At 42.5% G+C, this 23446-nt stretch overlaps 2 protein-coding genes across 9 annotated transcripts; one reads left to right on the forward strand and one right to left on the reverse strand.

The window, feature by feature from the left end:
- Positions 1–629: 629 nt before the first annotated feature.
- zgc:153867 (uncharacterized protein LOC337226 homolog) lies at positions 630–10925 on the reverse strand. 8 transcript variants are annotated; one of them, XM_062391520.1, is made up of 7 exons: positions 10734–10925; positions 5508–5535; positions 3466–3609; positions 3178–3351; positions 2842–2919; positions 1918–1965; positions 630–877 (listed from the first exon to the last, which is right to left on the reverse strand). In XM_062391520.1, the coding sequence occupies exons 1-6, from the start codon at positions 10908–10910 to the stop codon at positions 1937–1939; spliced, it is 630 nt and encodes a 209-aa protein (XP_062247504.1). In that variant the 5' UTR covers positions 10911–10925; the 3' UTR covers positions 630–877; positions 1918–1936. The 8 variants fall into 8 exon arrangements, with proteins under 8 accessions (XP_062247504.1, XP_062247502.1, XP_062247500.1 ...); XM_062391518.1 differs by having other exon boundaries at positions 1931–1965; positions 3460–3609; XM_062391516.1 differs by having other exon boundaries at positions 3460–3609.
- A 9006-nt stretch (positions 10926–19931) lies between these two features.
- Positions 19932–22697, forward strand: neurod4 (neuronal differentiation 4). Its single transcript, XM_062392300.1, has 2 exons — positions 19932–20094; positions 20918–22697. The coding sequence occupies exon 2, from the start codon at positions 20925–20927 to the stop codon at positions 22002–22004; it is 1080 nt and encodes a 359-aa protein (XP_062248284.1). The 5' UTR covers positions 19932–20094; positions 20918–20924; the 3' UTR covers positions 22005–22697.
- The last annotated feature ends 749 nt before the right edge of the window (positions 22698–23446 follow it).

Below are 23446 nucleotides of genomic sequence, written 5' to 3' on the forward strand. Positions count from 1 at the left end.
TTAAAATAATCAATAGCCTTGACTTCCATCGACCACCGCACACAGCGTAATTAGTGGACAATCTATTCAGCGATGGACTACGCCACCCTCCTGAACCTTACCCCACACACACATAAGCTCCACACTCTGATAACTGTGGTGCCTAATGAGGGGAAATAGTTGTGGCTGCTAGTGAGGAAAATGAAGAAAAGGTCAGAAAGCAAACATCCTTCTGCAGCTCTAGTGTTTGCCACCGATGATGTCTCGGAAAATATATGACATGGCGACAGAAGCAATAAAATCAATCATTTGTTAATATAAGAGTAGAATTTTATTATGATCCTTTAGATTTGCAACAAGAGAGAAAAACATTTTGTCTGAAATTACACGAGGACCACATTCTAGACAAGTGGTTTGTTTTAAAATCTTCAATTGGCTCATGGAAACACAAAAAGTATCAGTCCTCTTATATCTCGGTGTATATATTTTTTTTTTTTTACAAATTGGCCAATTTAACAGGTTACAGCTGCAACACTGCCCTCTTGTGTCAATACAAGAAAGTACACATTCATGCACTGTGCAGAAGTCCAATAAAAGCCTCATGTGCATTATTCTACTGAATCAAACAAATTCACTCAAAGGAACCATGATAAGTTTTCAGGGAAAACATTTATTTAAATGCAAACAACATAATTGGGAGCAACAGCCAGATTATTTGTGGTCTTTTGATGGGAATGTAAAGGCACTTCTTAAATTAAATGTGGAAAACTAATCCATGGAATGAGGAGGGGCAGGAATGTAGAGGCCAACTGCAAAAAGAGGGTTTATGTGACAGGGTAAAAAAAAACTGTAGGATGATCTTTGTTTCTTCACCCGTTCATCACCATCCTGACCAGTTCTGTAAAAGACATGAGACAAAGAAAAGGTGAGTGTTATCGTCTGGATATTTACAGAGATCTACTCCAACTGCAGCAACTGGAGCTATGGCTGCTCTCCTCAACCAGGTTAGCGGTGAACCTGGGTGGGACATGCTGCATGTAGGGGCAGATCCCCATTTCCGCTCGCCCAGTGGAAAGAGGGTTTGAACTGGGCACTAAGAGAAACAGGTGAGGAAATCATCTCTATCTCCAATTCAGCCCAAGTATTAAGGCCATGTCTATGATCCAAGAAGAGCTGGTTAGAGAAGCCATCATCGCTGTATGCTTTCCTCTAGTTGAGAAGCACAGAAAAGGGGAGAAGATCAAGGCAGCTACAGTCCAGTCAGAGTGGGCAGCTACAAATTCAGCTTCCGTCAGTACAGAGGAGAAAACAATCAGCACATTAGCAACTCATCGCAATTCTCTGGTTAGTAGAAAAAAGGATTGCTTCACTCTCCTGAAGCGGGGGGCTATGCTTGAATGTAAAACAATGTAATGAACTGAAACATCTAACTCAGTGTCTATGAAAAGAGCAGCACCTCTGACACCAACAGAAGAAAGGGCCTATTTTAATAGCACCGATGACATGCAAATGAGATTAGAAGAGCTGCTTCAGGGCCACAACACCAATCAGCTCAAACGGCTCAACGGTGGCCACCAGGTTTTGCCTGAATGAGACCAGTCTCTTTCCTGTGTCCACCACATCCCCATACAAATGGAGGGGGGTCTCAGACACATGCAGTGGGACATTCTGCAGCCAGGGGCCAAGACGGAGGGCTGCAGGAGAGACAGAGACAGAGCAGCAGGTGGCTACGCATTGGTCAAAGCCTCAGGACTAAAGATGATAAGGACCCACCAGGGTTTCCCCAGGGCACCTACAGGTCAAATCTACTTTTGCGATCGCTCGTTTCTTGCCAATATAAAATGTGATAACTACAGCTGATTAGTGTTGGAATGGCCTGATGGGTATTATTAAAGACATAAAATGCAGGAAAGCCTGGGGGTGCCATCTCATGTATACCCAATGCCCGTACCGGCCCTCAGCCGGACATGATGTGGCGAACAAACGCTGTGGAGGAAGAAGAGTTAACAAACTGTCAGCAGATGACATGTACACAGGGTCTTAGAGAGGTCAATTTACAACGAGTGTAAAGAACACTTATTAGACAGTAACTCTCAACACGAACAACATCCCATCATAAGATTGACCAAACATCACTGTTTAGTATTATATGTGCCTCTAATCATTGAAAACACAATATGTGAATTTACAAAAACTCAAAATAAAAGTTACACAATATTTTACGTCAAAGCAAACACTCAGAGTAACATATGACCCAAGGAAACATTCAGCTGCAGCTTCTCACTTCGAGCTGGTGCTGGGAGCCACTGTCGCCAGTTTAGGAAACACATGTGCTGGTGGTGTTTCATATCAGCTCTAACCAATGAACTGGATCTCAGGAGTAAATGAAACATTGCTGATGTAAGTTTATGCACACTTTGAACACTGTTATCTTGTCAAAGTTAGTTTGCGTGAGGAAAATAAACACCATTCTGCAACACCACTGTACAACCTCTGCAGTTTCAACTAATTTGGGATTTTCCAAAAATAAACTTTTCATTTATATATCAAAACATTTAGTTTACAGACTTATGACCTTCAGCACTTGGATCAATGAGCTCTTAATTGAACAAGGTGTTTGAGGTTAACCAGTCTACATCTACATTTATTTGAAGGTGTCAGATACACAGGCTATTCAATCAACATTTAAGTAACACAATATATCATACCTCGCATATTATGAAGACTCTCAGTTATCAGTGACATCTCTGATACTGGGTACAATGGTTAGTTTGCCGATTTATTGTATTATCACCGTCACACCCCATCAACCTAATAAAAGCCGGCATTACATTTTGTTCCCTTATATTTTGCTAATCTCACCTTCATAATTGATGCAACCATTTGCATCTTCGTGTCCTGCCAGCAGCGTCTCCACTTCCTCCTCTGACATTTTCTCGCCTGAAAACGAAACATGAATATGTTTATTCATATTATACAAGTGACTTAACACTTATTTTTCAAAATTACAAAATACAGATTTCTTTATGTAAAATCAATTCTCAGAAATGTAACACATTTACTTGCGATGCTATGAACATTCAGATTTCATAACGACAGATGTGCAGTGAGCTTTTTATTCTGAGGATTGCAGTATATCCCCTGTATAAAAAGTGGCAGCCATCTATTTAAGGAAGATCACAAAAAAAGGGGACTTGCCTAGCGTGGTGAGGACGTGACGTAGCTCTGCTCCCATTACTGTGCCGTTGCCCTCCTTGTCAAAGACACGCAGTCCCTCCACAAAATCCTCCATGGAGCCCTGGTCTTTATTCTTAGCGATGGCCTGGAACATGGGCAGGAACTGCTCAAAATCGAGCATCTTGCTGTTCATCTCTGCAAAAAAAGACAAGAATAATTAAGGCTATTTTCAGTATGAGCCTCTAGAGACTATTTCATGATTTACATTTATCATAGACCACTTCAAGCAAAATATATCTTTACCCTCACCCTCAGCCTTTGGGTTGCCCAGGACCTTGAGCACCTCAGCGTTGACAGGGTTCTGTCCCAGGGCCCGCATGACGTCCCCACACTGGCTGAAGTTGATCTTCCCATCTCCGGTCTTGTCGAAGAGCAGGAATGCTTCCTTGAACTCTGCAGGTTACAAAGACATGTGAAAAATGCTGTGGAGATAAGCGGACAGGTATGGAGGATTAATGGGGATAGGGAGAAATTTGCAAAAAAGGTCAAATCAGAAATCAGAGTGTGAACAAAATGAGAACAAGCAGACAGAGAGCACAGGCTATGAAAAATGAGTTAAAATGATCACGTTCTCTCAGGGGAGGCTTACATTTAAAAGAGAAAAGAAAAGACAGGGCACAAAGCACCACATGGACAAGCCTGCTCTGGTTTCCTGCGCCACCCTTGATAGGATAAGAGATAACTCTAGGCAATTTATAAAAGAAACTAAAAATAATGATGCACGCCAATACATTGCTTCAACACACAAAACTAAATTGTATTAAACTGATCAATACTTCACTCCAGAAGAGTGTGGTTCAAATGTTAAACTCTGCTGGTTGTCAAAAACACTCTTACTTCCTTAAACAGCAAATAAACGTGTTAGTCAACTGGTCAGTCTGACTTTTTCACTTCACACCAACAAGGTTAAACTATTTTAATGCAACACTACATGCTCCTGTTATGTTTTCTGCAGAATGAACACGCAAACACTAATCAGTTACTTTTCTAAACATCAAATGTCTGAGCTACGATGAATTGTCCCAACAATGCAGCAGTAAATATATAGTGTTACTAAAATAACTAACAATGGAGCAAACAGATGTGGATATAATACTTGTTAATAATTAATAAATACAAAATTTGGTTGTTCAGACATCAATTTTTGAGCTACAGTTTGGTTCATATCCCTCCAAACAAAGTATTTAAATTAGCATGTGTTGTGAACAACAACAGAGACGTCACTGCTTTGCTTCATGTTTGACCTGTTTCAACGTGAATAGATCTGGCAGACTGATCTTTCAGATGGCTTGGGGCTTTTTCTTCTCAAACCATTTAAGTTTCATCTGAACTCCCTTCTATTACTATTATATTTTACAGCACTGCTGTCTAGTCAATACGACTGTGGGCTGCAACTACACAGGCCCGCGAAAGCATTCACAACAACAAGTAATGAGTATCTGTGTTGTTGTTTAAGTGGAGTTACAGAGGATTGATCAACACTCAGCAATGAAGCAATTGTGTTGTTGGTCAAAGGATTGCTTAACTTAGCTTTGATCCACATCAGGCAGTCTAGTTAAGCCTGATAACAAAACACAAAGCTCTGCTATCTTCTAGTGATCAGGGAGACACAAAGTTGTCTTGCACAATATCCGGGGAAGGCAAGCTGTTCCTAATTTTATGGGCCAAGCAATTCCTCCTCAGAAAAGGCTCAGGCACTGTTGTGGAGTTCTTCCTGTTCGGAGGAATGTGCCTCTTCCCTTCTGGCGTGTGAGCACTTTTCCCAGCACCATATTTGGTATTAGAGGAGTGGAGGAAAGTAGGAGGAGAGTGAGAGTATGGCCTATTATGTCAACAGTGATTAAACAACCCAACCCGGGGACAAAAACCATCCACCACTGTATACCGCACCAAAAAAGGACACGCGCGTGAAGATGAGCAGCTTGAGAGATAACAGACACGGGTCCGGGCAAACTGACACAGCCAGGAATGACTACGATCCAACAGGACAAGACTTATGGGGACAGATCCTAATGCATGACCGGTGGGGTCCACTTTCCAGTGGTCTTACAATTTGGGGGACCCCAACAATACAAAAACACTGCAACACATGGTCGAAGCTGGTCAGGGTTATGACGTTATGTGCACAGTATGACTTTGACGAACCAGACGACAGTGCAAAGCGACTCTCATTCACACGTAGGACAATTTGCTTGAACCAAAACGCAACATGCAGATCACACCCTGAAACACTGCCGAGAGAGGCACCAGTCCTTCTCTGTCAAGGCAGCACCCCCGCTTCACTGACTTACCATGAATCTGATCCAGGTTAAACTCAATCTGGAAAGGACAAGCAGTTGCAAGTGGAAAAGTGATTGAAACAGCGCGGAAATAAAAGGAGGAAACAAACCTAGCCTAACCACGACTACTGTGACAGGCAGGTACAGAGAGAGCAGGGTGATAGTGGAGATACAGGGCAAAGTGTCATCGGATACCAGGCGAGAATGAGGGCATGCAAAACAAGCTGGATTCAGGAGGGGGGGGAGACGTCAAAACACAAATTCACAACTCACCGAGGATTTGATCTTCCGAGAAGTCAGACTGTTCAAAGAGAAATCAGGCTACATGAAGGCTGTGGCAAAGCTAGCTCAGGTTAACCTCGGAGGCCCTTTGAGCACATTTTAGTCGTATTTACATTTACCCCCCCACAACAAACATCATCTAACTACCCCACATTCAGTCCTGATTTAAGTACATGGAGGTGTTTCAGTGACATAACGAAGCTCGCCGTGTGATTGCTAAGTTTGTCCAGCGCGCAAGCTAACGTTAGCTTCTCGAAAAGTTGCACTTCCGCTAGCGAAGAGCGAGACGACTGAGGTAACAAATGAACGGCTCTGCAAAGATAAACCGTTCTCCCGAAAACAACGACCCCACGAGCCAAATACACACGAGCGGCAACAAAGTGGAAAGAGTGAGTGGTCTGGAAACAAACCCACCATTTTCCTGTGAAGGCTGAGGTGTGTCCCGGGCGTAGGCTAGAGCGAAGAATGTGACGGGGAGTCGGAGAAGAGCACGGTGACAAAACCCCAGCAGCACCGTCTGCGTCATATGAACTATCCTACCCGAGCTGAGCGAAGACCCGCCCCTTTGCTGCCTGTGATTGGTTTAGATTTAGGTAGTGAGCGTGACCATTGGTTACACGTAGGGGGTAATAACAAGGTAAGCCAATCAGAGACGTGCTATGGCGTTCCGCTCACCCCGGGTGGGGAAAATAGCGAAGGAGGGAAGACCGGGCAGCCACGCTCCATATATAGAAACAAACATCAAGGTGTAGTGTGTTGTTCACTGTTACCTTACATGTGTATATTATTACTCTCTAAACTTCCAAGTCTATAAATGAGATGACTGTTATATCATCTATGGGTTTAATCTGAATCTACAGAGTTTAATGTAAGCTAAGCAAGAGGTGAAGAAGGCCTCAACATTAAAAACTGTGTTGCTCAGTTTGCTCTGGCATGAAAAGATGAAGGGATTTAAACACTTTAAGTTGTCTTTCATTCATATTGTTGTGTTGCTTGTTTCTTTTTTTCTGAGCCGTCTGACCATCAGACATGTTCATAATGGATTTGACACCAGAATATGACAATATTATAATAGCGACAGTATATTATATATAATCTTTGTGGAGAGTTGTGAAAGTATCTGTGTACTTAGATATGTGAATGTTACTGTCTTATTTGTGAATGTGTAAATTAATCTGCAAATGTGCTCACATTTTCAAATGTGCTCGGGATTGTGTAAATGTTTACTGGGATTTGCAAATATTTACACAAATATATAGATGTGGAAAAGATTTGTACACGTGTAACACAACAATGTGCACTTGGGGACAGGTTGAATGGTTGTTTGTCTCTTTACAGTTTGTCAGCCCCCATGAGATATGCCGTTGACCAGTCAAGGATCTACCCCGCCTCTTGTTATCAGCTGCTGGACCCAGCCTTACCACGACCCTCAAAGGACACGGATAATGGATGACAGTATTTGGCTTCATGCTGTCCTCCCACCTCAGGTATTGCTCTCTTTTTTTTCCTAATGTGATTTTACCACTATCACTATACCACTATGCCTGACATCTTAGGGGGTGTGGCAATCTGTCATCAGCTTGAGGGGGGCTGTCTTATCTTCCTTTGCCTTCAGGCCAGACAATGTCTAAACATTTGCAAATCTCAGCTACATATTTATGGATTAGTGTCAATACATATACAGATCTGAATACATATTTGCAGATTCACAAATCTGAGTGCACACATATAGACACTTGCAAAACTATTGCAACTAAAAGTCTGTTTTCATTTTTATCTGCGGAAGGTGGAACATTTCTCTGTGCTCTCATTTTATTTGAAATAAAAATTACTACAAACATGGCTTTGAAACAAGAAACCAATTTAGATTCAATCCTGGCAAATCTGCAGCGCTTTCAGTGAAGTAGGAGACATCTTGTGTCAATTCATTAAACGTTTGAAATTAACAATATTATGTTTATTTACAGATTTAGAATTGTTTGATAAAGTTGACCTAGAGTTGATATTAAGAATATTTGACATGGTAATTAAGGAGGGTGTAGCATGTACTAAAATGTATAAAACACAGGGATAATCATCACGCCCTAAACCTTGTAAATTAATCGGAGAATCCTTAGACCTGAGGGTGACATTGTGTGTCACTTTGTGGTGTTTGTTTGACTTTGTTGGTTTTGACCCCACTTGAGTAAATTAATGCATGACTGCAGTGAATGACTTTGCTCGGCTTTGCATTAAGGATGTGAGTGTCTGGCCATGCTGGAATGATGGATTACTTTAGGCCAGTAAGATCTAGGACTGAAGCCACATCTCTCAACAGCCCGGCTAAAGTGCTGTCTTTGCCCAGCAGGAGCTCTGGCCTCCTGTCATGTCTGTGATCCCACTGGGAGCCGAAGCGTGTGTATCTAACATGTCCCACATATCCTCACAGGCGAAATGGGACAAATCATTGCCTGCACACTGAAAGCATGAGGGTGGCAGCAAAGCTAAAGCACCAGCAGAGCATGTTCATGCAAAGTCTAATGTGGGCATCAGATATATCATGAGATATTCAGTTTCTTTTTTACATAATGTCAAAATAATTGTCTTGTTGAACTATGCCTGCTTTGACCTAAGCACACTGTATGTGTAATGTTAAAATATTTTCATTTAACAGTTTGGTCAAAGAGCCTACTTTGTTTACAGTAAAACAGCTGATGAAATCGGAGTAAAGTATAGATTTCATAATAGTATATGACTATATGACTTCAAATAAATTTTGTTATTATTTCAAACCTTTACCTCGATTTTGTGTGTCGCAGTTTTCTTTAAAGGTCCAATGTGTACGATTTAGGTGGTAGATATTGAATAAAAAATAATCCTTGTGAGGTTTTCAAAGTTTTGTAAATATCTAAATTGTACAAATTGTTGTTTTCTTTACTCCTGAATGGGCCCTTTTATAATCAAATGTTTTATATTTACATCAGGAGTGGGTTCTCTCCATAGAGGCCGCCATGTTGTTCCTCAGTAGCCCACACCGGACAAACTAACAACCTTTTGAGTCTTTACGTTTGGAAGGGGAGGGTGAGGTGTGGCCGAGATGTGGCCGAGGTGTAGCCTCGGGGGTAGAGTGGTCGCTCTCCAACAAGAAGGTTGCCAGTTCAAATCCCACTCTACCCCATCTGAATGCCAAAGTGTCCTTGGCAAGATACTGAACCCCTAAATGGCCCCTCATAAAGGTTGAGTGTACTAATTGTAAGTCGCTTTGGACAAAAGCGTCAGCTAAATGACATGTAATGTAATGTAATGTGAGGTGAGGGGTATTCAGCTGCAACATGCAACTTCACCACTAGATTTCCCTGAATTCTACACACTGAACCTTTAATTATTAATCGATGATGATAGCTCATGAATCTGGATCGTTCTGGTCACTTTCACCTTGATGTCGTTGCTGGATGTGTGAATTTAGTGAGCGGCAAATGTTGGACTCTTTTTCAATCTGTTAAAGTACGTGTCTCCTGAGCTTTTGAACGAATCAGACAAACAAAGCAAACTTCAAGTCCTGCAGCCTACCTAATGACATCTTATTAGAGTTTATTGCTAACGTGTAATGTGAGCGCAGCTATGGAGGACATAGGACACGTAGCGGAAACCCAAACAAGTATTAACCAAATTAACTGACATGAGTAAAATTACATTGGTTAGAGATTATAAATGTCAGTTTCAATCCATGTTCTGTTAATTGCCCAGCCCTAGTATGTTTATGTATCTGTTTAAATATATTATTTTACATCATGGACTGTATATAAAGAGGTATATATGCATATAGATTATGCATAGATAATTATCTATTCAGTTGTGATGTATCACATACTTTAGAATCCATAATTTCCTGCTGGATAAATATAAAATACGCAATTAATGAATTAACTTTTCTTGATTACTTGATAACTAATTTACTGCATTGCATTGGGGCAGCCCGGAGACGCTACTACCAGTATATTAGTGATAAGCTAACATAATAAGCTAACATAATGCTCAATTCTCTCTGCTGTTTTGGCTTCATGGTCCTGGTATTGAGCGTGCTGCATCACTGTCACGCTGTCATGTTCAATGGGACTGTTGAATAGAATGGATGGCTAATGTTATTCGTAAAGTCTTTGCTTTTCCCTGCCATGACAATTAAAAGTGTCTGGGGCGAAGGAGGTCTGTGACACGGTTTATCTAGAGGTCAGCTTCTGTCTGAGCCCCTGGACAGAAGCGTTTTCACAGTGGCCATTCTGACTTAGCAGGGACAAGAACAGATGAGGTGAAAGGCTCAGCTCCACTAAGAGTTCTTGTAAACCAGGTCAATGTGCCAGCATGCATAAAACCAGAACCCTCAAAATGACTCAATTTAGTAATTTTTAATATCATCAGTTACATGTACTGCTGTGACAAGTCAATGTGTGTGGTCTGAAATGGTAGCAGGATAAAGGGAAGTCCACACCCTCAGTTCATATTTTGAGTCATGAAATAGAGGGCAGGCATTAGACATTTTGTCTTTTTTGCAATAGTTGTGAGTTTGCAGCTCATCCGGGAAAAGTTCCTGATTTTATTCCGATCACCTGCCTGATGGAAGAAGTAGAACATACTGAGGCAGGAAGCAGCCTCTTTCTCTCTAAGGAGGCCACTGACTGACAGTCTCACCCTCACTGCCCCACTTCTTTGCAGTCTCTCATTGTAAATTGATGAAGACCATTTGGTCCATCATAGCTTCCGAGTCACAGAAAGCTCCAGCAAATATTCCGCATAAGATGTTTTTAGACTTCCACACTACCGGCAGCAGCACTAATTTGTGTTTCTGGCTGAGATCTATTATGTTGGCTAAGGTTGTGAAATAATATTTTAGGAATGACCTGAACAAATGATTCCAATAGACCTACTTTATGCCCCACATTAGCTTTGCCACAAAAATGATACTGCAGCAACCCCACTCACCTCCAAAGTACTGGGGTCAAACGGTGAATCTGAGGGACGCAGCATCCTTGGTTTCTGGTCCAGAGATGATTTCGGTGCTGAAGCAGTCGCAGGCAGGCTTGGGTAAGGGGGACCCAGTCTCGGTTGGGACACTGGTGAAGGTGATTTCTTAATAGAGGATTCTCTTTTCGGAGCCATTCCCTCACACCCTGGAAAAAGCCCTAAAAGTAAATGTTGTCTGAAATCTCTGCACCCGCTGCCGGTGTGTCTGCCGAGAGGAGTGTTCAAGCTGTGAAGTTAAGTGTGTCAGCTGTGTGTGTCCTGTGCACGGGAGGGGGTTGAGGGGAAGCAGCTTGATGATGCCGATGATGCTCTGGGACTGGCAGGTGGAAGAGGCAGAGGTGGATGCATTGAATAGCGTGGGAGCAAATTTATAAAGGAGAGCGTAGGGGTGGCGATGAAAGCTTGGGAGTAGGATAAACAGGGAGATATATATAGAAAGAACCAGGCTCAGCTGAATGACGCTAAGCACATGCTTTTATTTGGGTCAGAAATGCAATCAGCAGTGAAGCGGCACCAAGCAGGGATTCTGTGTCAAGCTTCACACACAGAGGATAGACCAAATCATATACCAGTCTCTTATGTTTGAGTGATGAGTGATCTCATGGACAAATGCAGTCTCTCTCATTAACAATGAGAGAGACTGAATCGTGCAGCTAATAGGTTCTTCAGGTTTGGATGATAAAAAATATGTTTTATTTATATTGCTCCCGAGATACTCACTTGCTCTTGTTTCCTGCAGAGTGGGAGGCACCGGCGCTACATGCCCAGAAACAGAGGAGCGGAACACTAAGGTGCCAAACAGATCACCGTGAGATTTAGACTCCACTATGTGTTTTGCTCTGTGAAGGCTCTGTGATTCTTACACATGATTTTGGACCGTACAGTGCACAAGGACCCTGTGATGTCAGTTGTGCATAACTGGATGTTATGTTGCTTGTATCTTATCTAATTTGTTTTGCCATATGATATTGGTTACCATTAATTTTTGCTTTGAGGTTGACAGGGACACAACAATTAGAATTTGAATATAATTTTTCCAAAATAACAGTGTCTTTGTATATTGAGGTCCATTGAGGTCCATGGAAAAAAAATATTTGCACTCCAATGTATTTATTAATCAACTATAGATAGTCTGCAGTATTCTTTTCAGATACTTTACAGCAGGGCTTGATGATAAAATGATAACAATATTGCTTTCATCAATAGCAATATAACAAATGTTTAAATCGATATCATTCTTATGCATCGTACAAGCACAGTGAGGAGGATTACACACAATTGGTTTTAATGTTGAACCTCATATTTGTAAAATGTTTAACTGTTTATGAAGTCTCAAATTTGTTTGCCCTAATGCCTTGCCACATTTTACATATATTGCAAAATAAGCCTATAAAATACCCTACTTCCTGCAGGATCTAAGATGCTGCTGTTTGCATAGATTGTAAAGCTGTTACTTAAAAACATGTGATTTGTTATTTTGGGCTGTACAACTACAATTGAGGTATCTTAATATATTTTAAAGACAAGCCAATTGTATATAAAGCTCAACCACAACCACAGCTGTTCCCAATTCACAGTGTTAAAACAACAGCCATTTATCATACTTGTGCTAATATGATATTGATTTTATGTTGTGGTATTGAGGTAGTGTTTACATGCATTGGTAAAGTAAACTCAAAACCACAGAGAGATCGTAATTCTGAAGGGTGCCACTAGATGTCACTGTTGCATAACAGGAAGCCCCATAGAGCCTCAGGACTCATTTGTGTAAAAAGAATTGACTTGCAGATTTGTCTCGAATAGAGGTGGTAGTTGTTATAGAAGTTTATCTGACTCTCTGTCTGTCTGTCTGTCAATCTATCTATCCATCCATCCATCTATCCATCTATCAATCCATCCATCCATCTATCCATCTATCCATCTATCCATCTATCCATCCGCTTTACAACTCCTGGCGTCACTCCACCCGCTCCTCCAATAATCGATGCTCTCCATTGGTCCGTGGATATCGGGCACAATCCATCGCGCGCTAAATGGGCCTTGAAATCAGCGTTTACGCGGCTCGAGCCTCAAAACAATAGGGACACGAGACCCTCGCTGTGAGACCAACGGCCCTGCTGACGTCATCGTCGGCCTATCGAACATGTCAAATAAGCGCAGAAAAACACACCTCCCATCAAAGTCAGCAAGACCAGACCTATTGTTGAAACGACAATAAATATGATCCAACAACATGGGACAATATAGAATAGATTTTGATTGGGCTTATATGTCGTGCTAATAGATTCAGTCCAGCCTCCAGCCTATTCACCCAGCAGCTGATTGCTGATGAGTCTGCCGAGCAGACAGCTCGGTGTCAAACACGTTAAGAAGATTAGCAGGGCCTCACGTTTTCCTCATCGTTTGAGACGATAATCCACCGCAAGAAGCTAATAATAGAAAACAGCAGTACCCTACATGTCTGCTTTCAAATTGTAATTTTGAAATTGAAATACTATCCTACCCTGGTGTCTGCATTGGTCTTTGCAGGTCTGAAATTGATTTTCTAAATTATTAGGCACTTAATTGGAAAAAAATTACCCACATCATTTTTCCCCATCTTTCATTTTGTGTTTCGGTGTTGTGAAAGCAAATTCAATTACGGCAACTTAAAGGAAATGTTTCAACAGATCCTCTGAGGTGCCCCAATTGACTAATGAAATTATGGCAGTTCTCCCACGTAATGTGATTCAGAGTCCCCCCCCCCCCCCCCCCACACACACACCACCACCACCACAGCAAATCTCCAAACCACCTGATTTATTTTTAATGATATTACACCCCTCAGTCGGCTGTGTCATGGTAATAATCGGGGTGCTCCAGCTGCCTCTAGATCACATTAGCCGGGCTTAATATTGACAGCGCCGGGCCTACTAAACAATGAGGCTACGGGGATAGGGAGCTTAGAGGCTGCCTCGCCAATGGGCATACTGCAGGAGGTAGAGGAGATGCAGGCCAGGATGCTCCAGTTCCCTATGCCCCGGAGGACTGGTGCCATCATTAGGCGGCTTCTCCTACAGTCCTGTGGAGCTTTAAACCCACAAATACCAGATACAAACCCCACCCAGCCCCAGACATCAAAACCCCGGTGACAAGGGACCGTGAAAGTAGTGGAAACTTGATTCGATTCCATTCTTTGGCCGGATGGGGAAACCTGCCAGGAGGACACCTCAGCAGCTGCACCTTGTGTAGGTTCCCGCTGTGACACACAGTCCTCGGATAAGACGCATGGGACAACTGCACTGGAAAGTTCATGTGGTGACAGCAGAACGTTGGCTAATGAAATTCATGTTCAAGAAATATGAAAACATTGTTCGAAAAAAAGTGTCCATGAAGTTAAAGAAACCTTTTTGTTTACTTGAGGTCGTATTCAAGAAAATGCAATTTAAGAAGAAAAATAACCTTTTGCAATCTGAATTGATTAGAAAAGTGCTTTTATCCGTTAGTCTAATTTACGTTGGAGGCTTGTCTAGTTGCTCTATTTGCATAATGGTCACACTGGGAATCAGGCTAGGCCACTTGTGGGACACTTGCACCTGATCACAGACACACTATGGCTTTTTGCCAATCACACCTCTGCACTCGATACTTCCAATTAAAAAATTCACCTGCATTTATCATTTTTATTTGTCGGTTTGTCCAAGATCAGGTAAATGTTCCTGTACTCTGAGATTTTTATCCTGTGTTCCAAATTGTTGTTTGGATCGAAGGGGATTTTGTATGGGGGCCCACAGATTACCGTCGTTGATTAGTGGTTGGGTGTAATCCTTTCAGCCCCTCTCTCTCCAAAACACCCCTGGGATATGCCCGTCTCCCTGAGGACCGGCAGCGTGGCAGATGGATCCTCCTCCCCCTCTCCTGCCCCCTCTAACAGCTCACCCAAAAACACTGTTGATGTCCTGGGACGGCGGTTGTAAAGTATCCTGAATATGAAACCACAGGCACCTTTGTTTAATGGCTCTCTCCCCACTTAGTGAGAATTGCCCCCAGGCCTGATTCCCATTCTGTAGCTATATTTCTGGCCGATTGGAATGTGTTCCAAATCCATTAGCCCAAAGGAAGACGAATAAGCTGCAACCAATCTGCTCATGTTGCCGGGATGAAATGCGGCGATAGATCTTATCAAATTTAACTCTGTGATCGAGGACACTCTTAAGTTGTTGACAGTATAATTGTATGGATATGACAACCCTTGCTCCAGAAAGGCACGTGCAATTCAAAGACAAACACGGGATTATATTCCCATAAACATGGAGATAACTGGGTTAAAAGTTCAAACACACCTTCTTTTTTTTTTTAAGACTACAGCTCATATGTCTTAATTGCACTGATACAATGAGTAGGCTGCAGCTGGCCCAGTGTGAGAGCATGCATCATCTATGAAGGCACTAGTCTGAGACATAGAAAAAAAGCACTTAGGCACATTTTATTTTAGATTTCTTCTTACCTCCACCAAGGAAGTTGTGTTTTCACCCTGTGTACGAGTTTATTCGTTGGTTGCTTTTTAAAGCAAAATTACACAAACACTACCAGATGGATTACCTTGAAACTTGGTCTGCCAATGTGGTACTGGTCAGGGAAGGGCTCATTCAATTTTTGCTGTGGATCTGCAACATGGGGTAGATTTTTTACATTGTGAGATATTTCCCATAAATTCGTTTCCATGAATCTTGAAATGAATCTTGAATAAATCTGAATTTTGGTGCAGCTTGAGATTAGAGGACAATTGAGCCTCCTCTCAATGGTGTGAGTGCCATTCAAATAAATACAAAAAAATGAACCAATGGTGTAGTCAGTTTTGATTGGGAGATTTAACTGAGTTTTAAAGTCCACGAATCACAGCTCTGTGTCTGTTGGTCCTCACAACTTCAAAAAGCTGTTTGAGGGTTAAGACTTGATATTAAGGTAATTTTTAAATTAGGTTTGGCAATTTATTGTGAGGGTAAAGATAGAAGTGTGTGTCTGTGTGTGTGTGTGTGTGTGTATCTGTGAACTGATGTTCCTCAGCATGCAGAGTCAAAGTCTGCTCTGTAGCTATATTCAGCCTCTATGAGCAGCAAATGAGCTCTGACACGCTCATGCAATACTTTACAATATAACTGTAAAGCTTTATACATACACAGACAGATAAGCTGCATGCAAACAGGAAATGTTTGCTGAAACTTTTGGAGCTCTTTTCTTTGGATCTCTTAAGCATGATCAAGATAAAACTTAAACATGTATATAATTAAGTAGAACTAGATGATATCAAACTTTTTTTATTCATGTTTCACAACAATACAATTTAATCTCTCTAGTCTCACCACCCTGTGCCACCTCACCCCAACCCCTCACAAATCCTGGCTCTCAATATCTTTTATGATCACTGCGAGGGGCTCAGCTTTCAGGAGCAGAGCCGGGCGCATGTGTGTGGAGCTTTAATTCCTATTGTGTTCCAGCAGTCTTTGGTGTGTGAGTGTGTCTGTGTTTTTTTGCAAAAGAGGGAGAGGGAGATAGAGATGAAGAAAAAAGACAGGAACAAGGACCCATCTGTCAACACTGCAGTGCACCAATCCCTCCCATTCCACTCCGAGTCCCAGGGGAGACGAGCGAGAGACAACTCACTTGTGGCAGTGTTTTTTGTAAGGAAGGGGGTTACCCCATTACTAGAAACAACAGCACTTAAAAAGCTCCTGCAAGACCTGCGCTGGTACTCCTTTGCACAAATCTGTGCAGAGAAACTTCTTTTGGACAGTTCATGACTATGCATTTATTAGCCATTCTTCTACACAGGCACTTAAGATAAATCCCCCAAAATCACCATCTGAGTCTTTCTTCATTTACATTTCAAATATCTTACGGTAACAGGTTAAGACGCCAACGAAATGCACCATTTTGTATCATAATTCATTTCTTTTGAAGTACCCAGGTCACAATAATGCAAACTCTTCAAAAGTTGGATCAGATCAGATGTGCTCATCATGACCTCTTCCAGAAGATTGGCTTATATGTTATTGCTGAAATGGGAGCAGGGCAATTCCCTATCTGCTAGTCAGTCAGTCATTTGGGAAACCGATGGGGATTGTAGGAGACAGCGAGACTCCAATTCCCCATGCAGGCTGCAGGTGTGGTGGAGGCCACACACTCACTCATGGGACAGAAGGGCAGTAGTGTGTTTGGAGGTGGGGTGGGGGGGGGGGGGGGGGGGGGTGTACCTGGGGAGCATTGAGCACGTCACATTAGTCTAGAGTTGTGGCCGTACACATGTCTGATTCACAAGCAGCATCACACACACACACACAGTCTAACCCCAAAACCTTGTTCCTTATCCATAACCTTAACCATGACCAATTTGTGAGTGTACGTCCATCTTTGTGACGCACAACCACACTTTTAACTGTTTACATCAAAATTAACTGGTATTTTTTAAATCCTGGTAAACTTGCTACAACGGCGATTGACTTCTTTCCGATTGCCACTGGAGGAGTTTGCCTCTCTGTATATTTTCCTTGTGGGCGATGATTGACATCATGAATGTGCCAGAAACGGAGAAGCTCTCTTACCACGCTGCCTTGCCGGTGTTGCGTTTTTTCATGATACAAAGACAAAAATATGTCAGTTTCAAGATGTGAAAAAAACAGTAAGTAAGACCTTCATGGCTATTTAGGCGCCAAGGACGAGAAGTTCATTGTGCTTCATAGAATCGCACAGAAAAAGTGCAGCGTCAGCTGTGTGTACTGCAGAGTCATCTGACCTGGGAGGGAATGCTGATTATATTCATTCCCTTATCAGACAAAATTATTGGCGGTAAGGTTTTTAACCCCAGTAGAAAAGGGGCTTTGCAACCACAGTCCCTTGTACTCTAGCCCCTTGAAGTTATCCATGGCCACACAGTTTTATCTTTGTTAGGGCACTCAATGACACAACAGTCTTTATACATCCATACCCCAGAGTTAACCATCCTTCCTCTGTAAGGTTTATAACTTACACAAAGGCTTCACTACACACACACACACACACACACACACACACACACACACACACACACACACACACACACACACACACACACACACACACACACACACACACACACACACACACACACACACACACACACACACACACACACAAACACTTGGCTTCTCTCTCTCTCTCTCTCTCTCTACAGATGCCTTTATGGCCAGTGACCAGCAGTGATTAGGCCGTTAGTGAGGTGCGTAAACGCTGTTTCAGCACGAGACATCCTCTTGTGCGAGCGAGTGACGCGTGAGCATCCAAGCAACAGATGCACCCCTCCCCACACACCCCTCCCCACACACACCCTCACACCCCTCCTAACGCTTCCTATAAGCAGCCATCTGTTCGGCTCTGTTCAATAAATCGTTGGAAAAGTGCCTGTTTTTTACGCGATGTTGCCGATTCGCCACGTGACCAAACATGATTCCCCCGGACCCTGGATATTGAGGTTCGGTCCACGCACGGTGTGTGTTGGCAAAGTTTAGTCTCAAGCACAGCTGTGCGCAGTCGCGCGCACAATGGGATCAATGCGGGGGCACGTGCGACTCGCGAGACCCCGGCAGTCAATGGCCGGTGATAACAATAGACCCCCACTGCGCCGCGGCTCGCCATGCACGAGGACTGGCGGGGCGCTCATTATGCCCTGGTATTTATGGTCAAAAGTGGGAAAATGCTCAATATTGAGATACGATTATAAACAATAAACGGCCATAGCGTCGTTTAAAGGGTATCCACGGGGTCTGATGAGTGGAAGAGTCAAGTCTTCTGGGGCCTGTCAGTGTTAATGAGTTTATTAACCTTTATTAGTAAACAATAAAATAAAATGACAATGTTGTATTGTTGACATTTAACTATGACTTCCTAATGCAAAACTGATAACGTTTCAATTCGGAGTGATACTGTATAATACGTCTTGAATTTTAACCATTTAGGTTGGTTTTATTGGCTCTTTTATTCTCGTCCATTTATTTTATTATAATCCCTTTAATTTCATTCTTACTTTATTGTTTTGTGTTGCAGTGTGAGCACTGTAGGCCACGTGGGGAATGTGCGTTAGTTACAAATAAAAGTTGAGTTGTTGTTTACTGTGTGCAAGTACCTGCAGTCTCTTCATAACTGCACCGATCATTTCAATAAACGGACCAGTCCTCGGGGGCCGAATATGACGCTCAAAATGCAAGAAAACAATTGAATGAGCGGCTGAACAAGGCACACCTGCTCTCCGCGCACCAAGCTGTCAAAATCACTTAAATGCGCACACACGGAGGAGCGTCTCTTTACGCAGCGATGACCGGGCCTACGCTGTGTTTAATTAAGTGGAAAATGTCTAATCCAACCGACTAATGAAGAGATAGACAATCGATTAAGATAGTTAACACAGGACATCAAAACAGAATGGTGTTTTGGTTTACTTTTTTTTTTCGTGTCCTACATTTACAAGTGTGAAGACTAAATCAGGGAAGGCCTGTAGATTCAAAAAATTCATTTCAGAGGGTCGTTCCAGATCAGATCCTGTGAAACTAAATCAACTAAGTAAGAAGAAAAACATTATATTATATGTTATAGTTAATGGAATTTTGACATGATGTGATACATTAACGTCTGATATTTGAATTTTGTGATGCATGCAGAACCTGTCTCAAGTTGGTAAAGTTTAAAACTATTGTGGGATACAGGGAACTTGGCATCAGAGGGAAGGGATGTTTAAGAATATTTGTTTTTTGCACATTACAAGCACTGCAGCAATAAGCTTATAGACCGTGACCAATGAACGTGTAGATGTCCAATGGGTGTTTATGTGCTTCTTAACTCCATTGTGACATCATGGGCCTTATACTGCAAAGAGGTTGTCTCAACATCCCTGATTAACATATTTAATGGTGTTTCCCAATATGCGCACATTTACATTTGCTGGACCTCCCGCACGTGCACCCGGTCCTGCGCCTCCTCCTCCTCCTCTTGTCCCTCACTCATTTGCATGCGGGTGAAACTTCTGGCCACGAGCCCGCCACGCGCGTTCGGATGAGTTGATGGTGGGTGGGGCCGCCAGGAGGGAGGGGCTTCACCCGGTTTAAAGCGAAGAAGGACGAGCCGGGTCTGGACCACTTGGATATGAAAGTTCCATGCACGCTCATGTATGTGTGAGAGAGAAGAGCAGCTCAGGACACTCGCACACGCACGAAGAGAGAAACACATCAGACACTCTGGATTCATCACTCAGTTGCTGCAAGTCTTTTTGAATCAGACCGTTTTTTTTTTCACTGAGAGAAAATCCAAACAGGTGAGAATTAGTTATTTATTAAAATCATATTAGTGAAACCAGATTTGGGAGTCTAAATTCAGCACAGGCACTATATGGACGCACTTATATTTTAAACCAGAAACAGTTAATTTAAGAATGCTGAGAAAATATAGATTTCAAATCTTATATTTGTACTGTTCTAGTAATTATGTTTAATTATATCCAGTAGCACACAGTCCAGACATAATTCCATCTTAACTTCTGAATTTATAATTGCAGTTGCCTAATCTGTCCCACTTATACGCCTTAGTGCACAATAATTAATTGGGACAGTGTTTTTCAAAACAATAGCACATGCTCATGTCCCAGGTCCGCATTTCTCTTGAATAACAATAATGTTTATGCTCCAGTTGTGAGTTTATTTTGTAAAATGTTAAAAGTTTTATTGAAATGAAGTGACTTCATTTTAAAGTTATAAACTGTGTGGGAGCGATATGTCCACGTTGGTCTCGAGGTTGCCTATTTAATCTTTTAATTTTGTATGCTAAGTAAATCCGGTCATGTCCCAGATTAACAGTGTCTCAGAGAAGACTACAGCGTAAACAGCAGGGGTCACTTTATTCTCAAAACAGCCATCTATACCTCAACGTCAGATATAATATGCTTTGAATAATTTCATGGTTTCTGCCAAATATTTGTTAGACAGAGGGAACACAAGTTGCCAGTTAAAAGTCCTGTCCCTAATCAATCACAGAAGATAATTTCATCACTATGTTTGTTCTTTGTGGAAAGCAACAATAGATATTAAAAACTGGATATGTGGTATTAAATGATTGAACGTTTTCTTGTTGTTTTTCCTCAGATAGAAAATGATGACCAAACCATTTGTGAAGAGCGGGGACGTGAGTGAGCTGGTGAGCTCCCTCAGCTGGCTTGAGGATGAGGAGGAGGAGGAGGATGACGACGGCAGCTCACAGGATGGGGACGAGTACCCAGACATGAGGACCCGCCTTGGTCTGAATGTCCGCTCCTGCACAGAGCTGGGCAGTGAAGATATGGAGGAGGAGGAAGAGGATGAGAACGGCGAGAATGGACAAAATGGAGAGCAGGGTCCCAAAAGGAGAGGCCCCAAGAAGAAGAAGATGACCAAAGCACGACAGGAGAGGTTTCGTGTCCGGCGGGTCAAGGCCAATGCCAGAGAACGCTCCCGAATGCACGGGTTGAACGATGCCCTGGATTGTCTCCGCAGAGTTATGCCCTGCTACTCCAAGACACAGAAGCTGTCAAAAATTGAGACTCTACGCCTGGCACGCAACTACATCTGGGCCCTGTCCGAGGTGCTTGAGAGTGGCCAATCCACAGAGAGCAATGGCTTCATGGAGATGCTGTGTAAAGGTTTGTCCCAGCCCACCAGTAACCTCGTGGCCGGCTGCCTGCAGCTGGCACCCACCCCGATGATGCTCACCAAGCTGGAGGACAAGTGTGGAGGCCCGGGGCAGGGCGGTGTGGGGGGTCAGGCTGGCCATCCCCTCAGCTACCCGTCCCCAGGCCTTCCCAGCCCCCCCTATGGCTCCCTGGAGGCATCCCACCTCCTCCACATGAAGGGATTCAAAGGGCCTGTGTATGACAACCCCTCCTCAAACGAGTGCAGCAGTGGCACCCCGCCATACGACGGGCCCCTCACCCCTCCCCTCAGCATCAGTGGCAACTTCGCCCTGAAGCATGAGCCCTCTCCCCACGAGTCAGAGAGGAACTACACGCCCCACCCCGGCCACCATGCCCACTACCTCATGTCGCACCACTACCCCACCTCCACGACAGGTGTCCTACCAGGCGGGCCACAGAGCCACCCGCTCTTCCAGGCTTCACGCTATGAGCTGCCCCTGGAGGTGGGCTTTGACTCCTTCGCTCCCTCTCACCTGGTCCCCACTCACATGGGTAACATCTGAAATGAGACGAGTGAAGGACGTGTGACTGAACACTTGCCAGCGGGGAGACACGCTGCCCCTGGACAAACTGCTGTGAGAACAATGGCCAACGTAACTGTACAGAAAATAACGGTTTCCATTTACGTTAGTACTCTGGGAGAGCACTGAATGCTCAGAGAGAGAGAGAGACTCGTCACCTCAACTCAATCTACCTGACACAAACATGCACCCATAACTTTTTAATATTTTATTTATTATTTTTTCTATATGTTGTTATTTGGATTTCAATATTTCTATTTAAGTTTCCCCCTCAGTTGTTGCGGAGTCGAGCTAAAGATTAGTGTACCAAATCACCCTAAGCAGCACACATGTGGTTCGTGTGCAGGGTTTGAACATAAACATGAAAACTTCTGTATGTCTACATATCAAAAGATCGAATAGCCATCCATCCTAAATTGTGCACTGAGGCCTCCTGCCAATGTCCCTCTTGTCATAAGAAAAGCAATGCATTTATTTATATCTGTATTTAATATTTATTTTGACATGGTCTTGTCCTTTTTATATTCTCAGCACAGTTTTTTTTGTTTCACTGTCTTCATGGTTTATTGTCAGTCACAGGCAGCTGTACTGTATTTAAATTATTTATTTGAGCTTTTTCAGGAACTTGGTGTCACAATGTTTGTCATACTGTACTGTTGTAAATATTTTGCTGTTTCGCACTTAATTGAATAAATATTCTTATATTATATGCTATTTCCATAGTAACAATGCTTTCCATGTTTTTTCTAGTGTTATGCTGGACTTAATAGAAAGTCTACACCTCCCAGTGTATACAAGAGACTTATATGAAGCTCCAATGAATCAATGAATATGGACACTTGAATATTAATTATGTAATATAGTCACATTTCCAGCAACAAAATGGTAATTTAGCTAGATGTTGGTGAACATTCTGCAGGTTCTGGTATTTCTAAATGTGATACGAAGGCATTTGGGCTTGTTTGAGGTTCTTCAAGAGATTTGACCTCTCGTTTCAAAGACTTCTTCAAAACTGAGGCTCTTCATTGTTCAGCCTGAACTGAGGAAACCTTTCAGATAAGACTTTACATTTCTTAAAGAACATTAAAGAGGTCCAGTTCCTTCGTATAGCACTAGCAAATAACTGAAATAGACTTAATTTAGCATTTTCACACCATTGCTTTGTGGTTAGATGTAAGTTTTCCTGCTGTTCTCTAGATCCTATAACGTGCATAAGATGATACAAGGCAATATAGGAATCTCGATAATTTAACACAATATAGCTACAATTATTATTAAAAATAAGGAACATCATCATCAATTATTATTAGTATAATTATTGTTATTATTGTTATCAGTATTTAAGTAATTTAAGTGAATCAATGGCTCCTCATCCATCATTCTGACCCTGTGAGTTCCTGTCAGTCACTTTCATCTGTCTGACT

This window comes from Platichthys flesus, chromosome 7, assembly GCF_949316205.1.
Source record: "Platichthys flesus chromosome 7, fPlaFle2.1, whole genome shotgun sequence".
In the NCBI taxonomy this organism is placed as follows: domain Eukaryota; kingdom Metazoa; phylum Chordata; class Actinopteri; order Pleuronectiformes; family Pleuronectidae; genus Platichthys; species Platichthys flesus.

Bases quoted from the DNA above. Each gene is read 5' to 3' on its own strand.
- zgc:153867 (XM_062391515.1), bottom strand. From the start codon at position 10,910: ATGGCTCCGAAAAGAGAATCCTCTATTAAGAAATCACCTTCACCAGTG. The intron at 3,352-3,459 runs GTAAAGATATAT...CTTTTTTTGCAG, and splicing joins CCCAAAGGCTGAGGGTGAGG to AGATGAACAGCAAGATGCTC. The intron at 2,920-3,177 runs GCAAGTCCCCTT...TTTCGTTTTCAG, and splicing joins TCACGTCCTCACCACGCTAG to GCGAGAAAATGTCAGAGGAG.
- neurod4 (XM_062392300.1), top strand. From the start codon at position 20,925: ATGATGACCAAACCATTTGTGAAGAGCGGGGACGTGAGTGAGCTGGTG.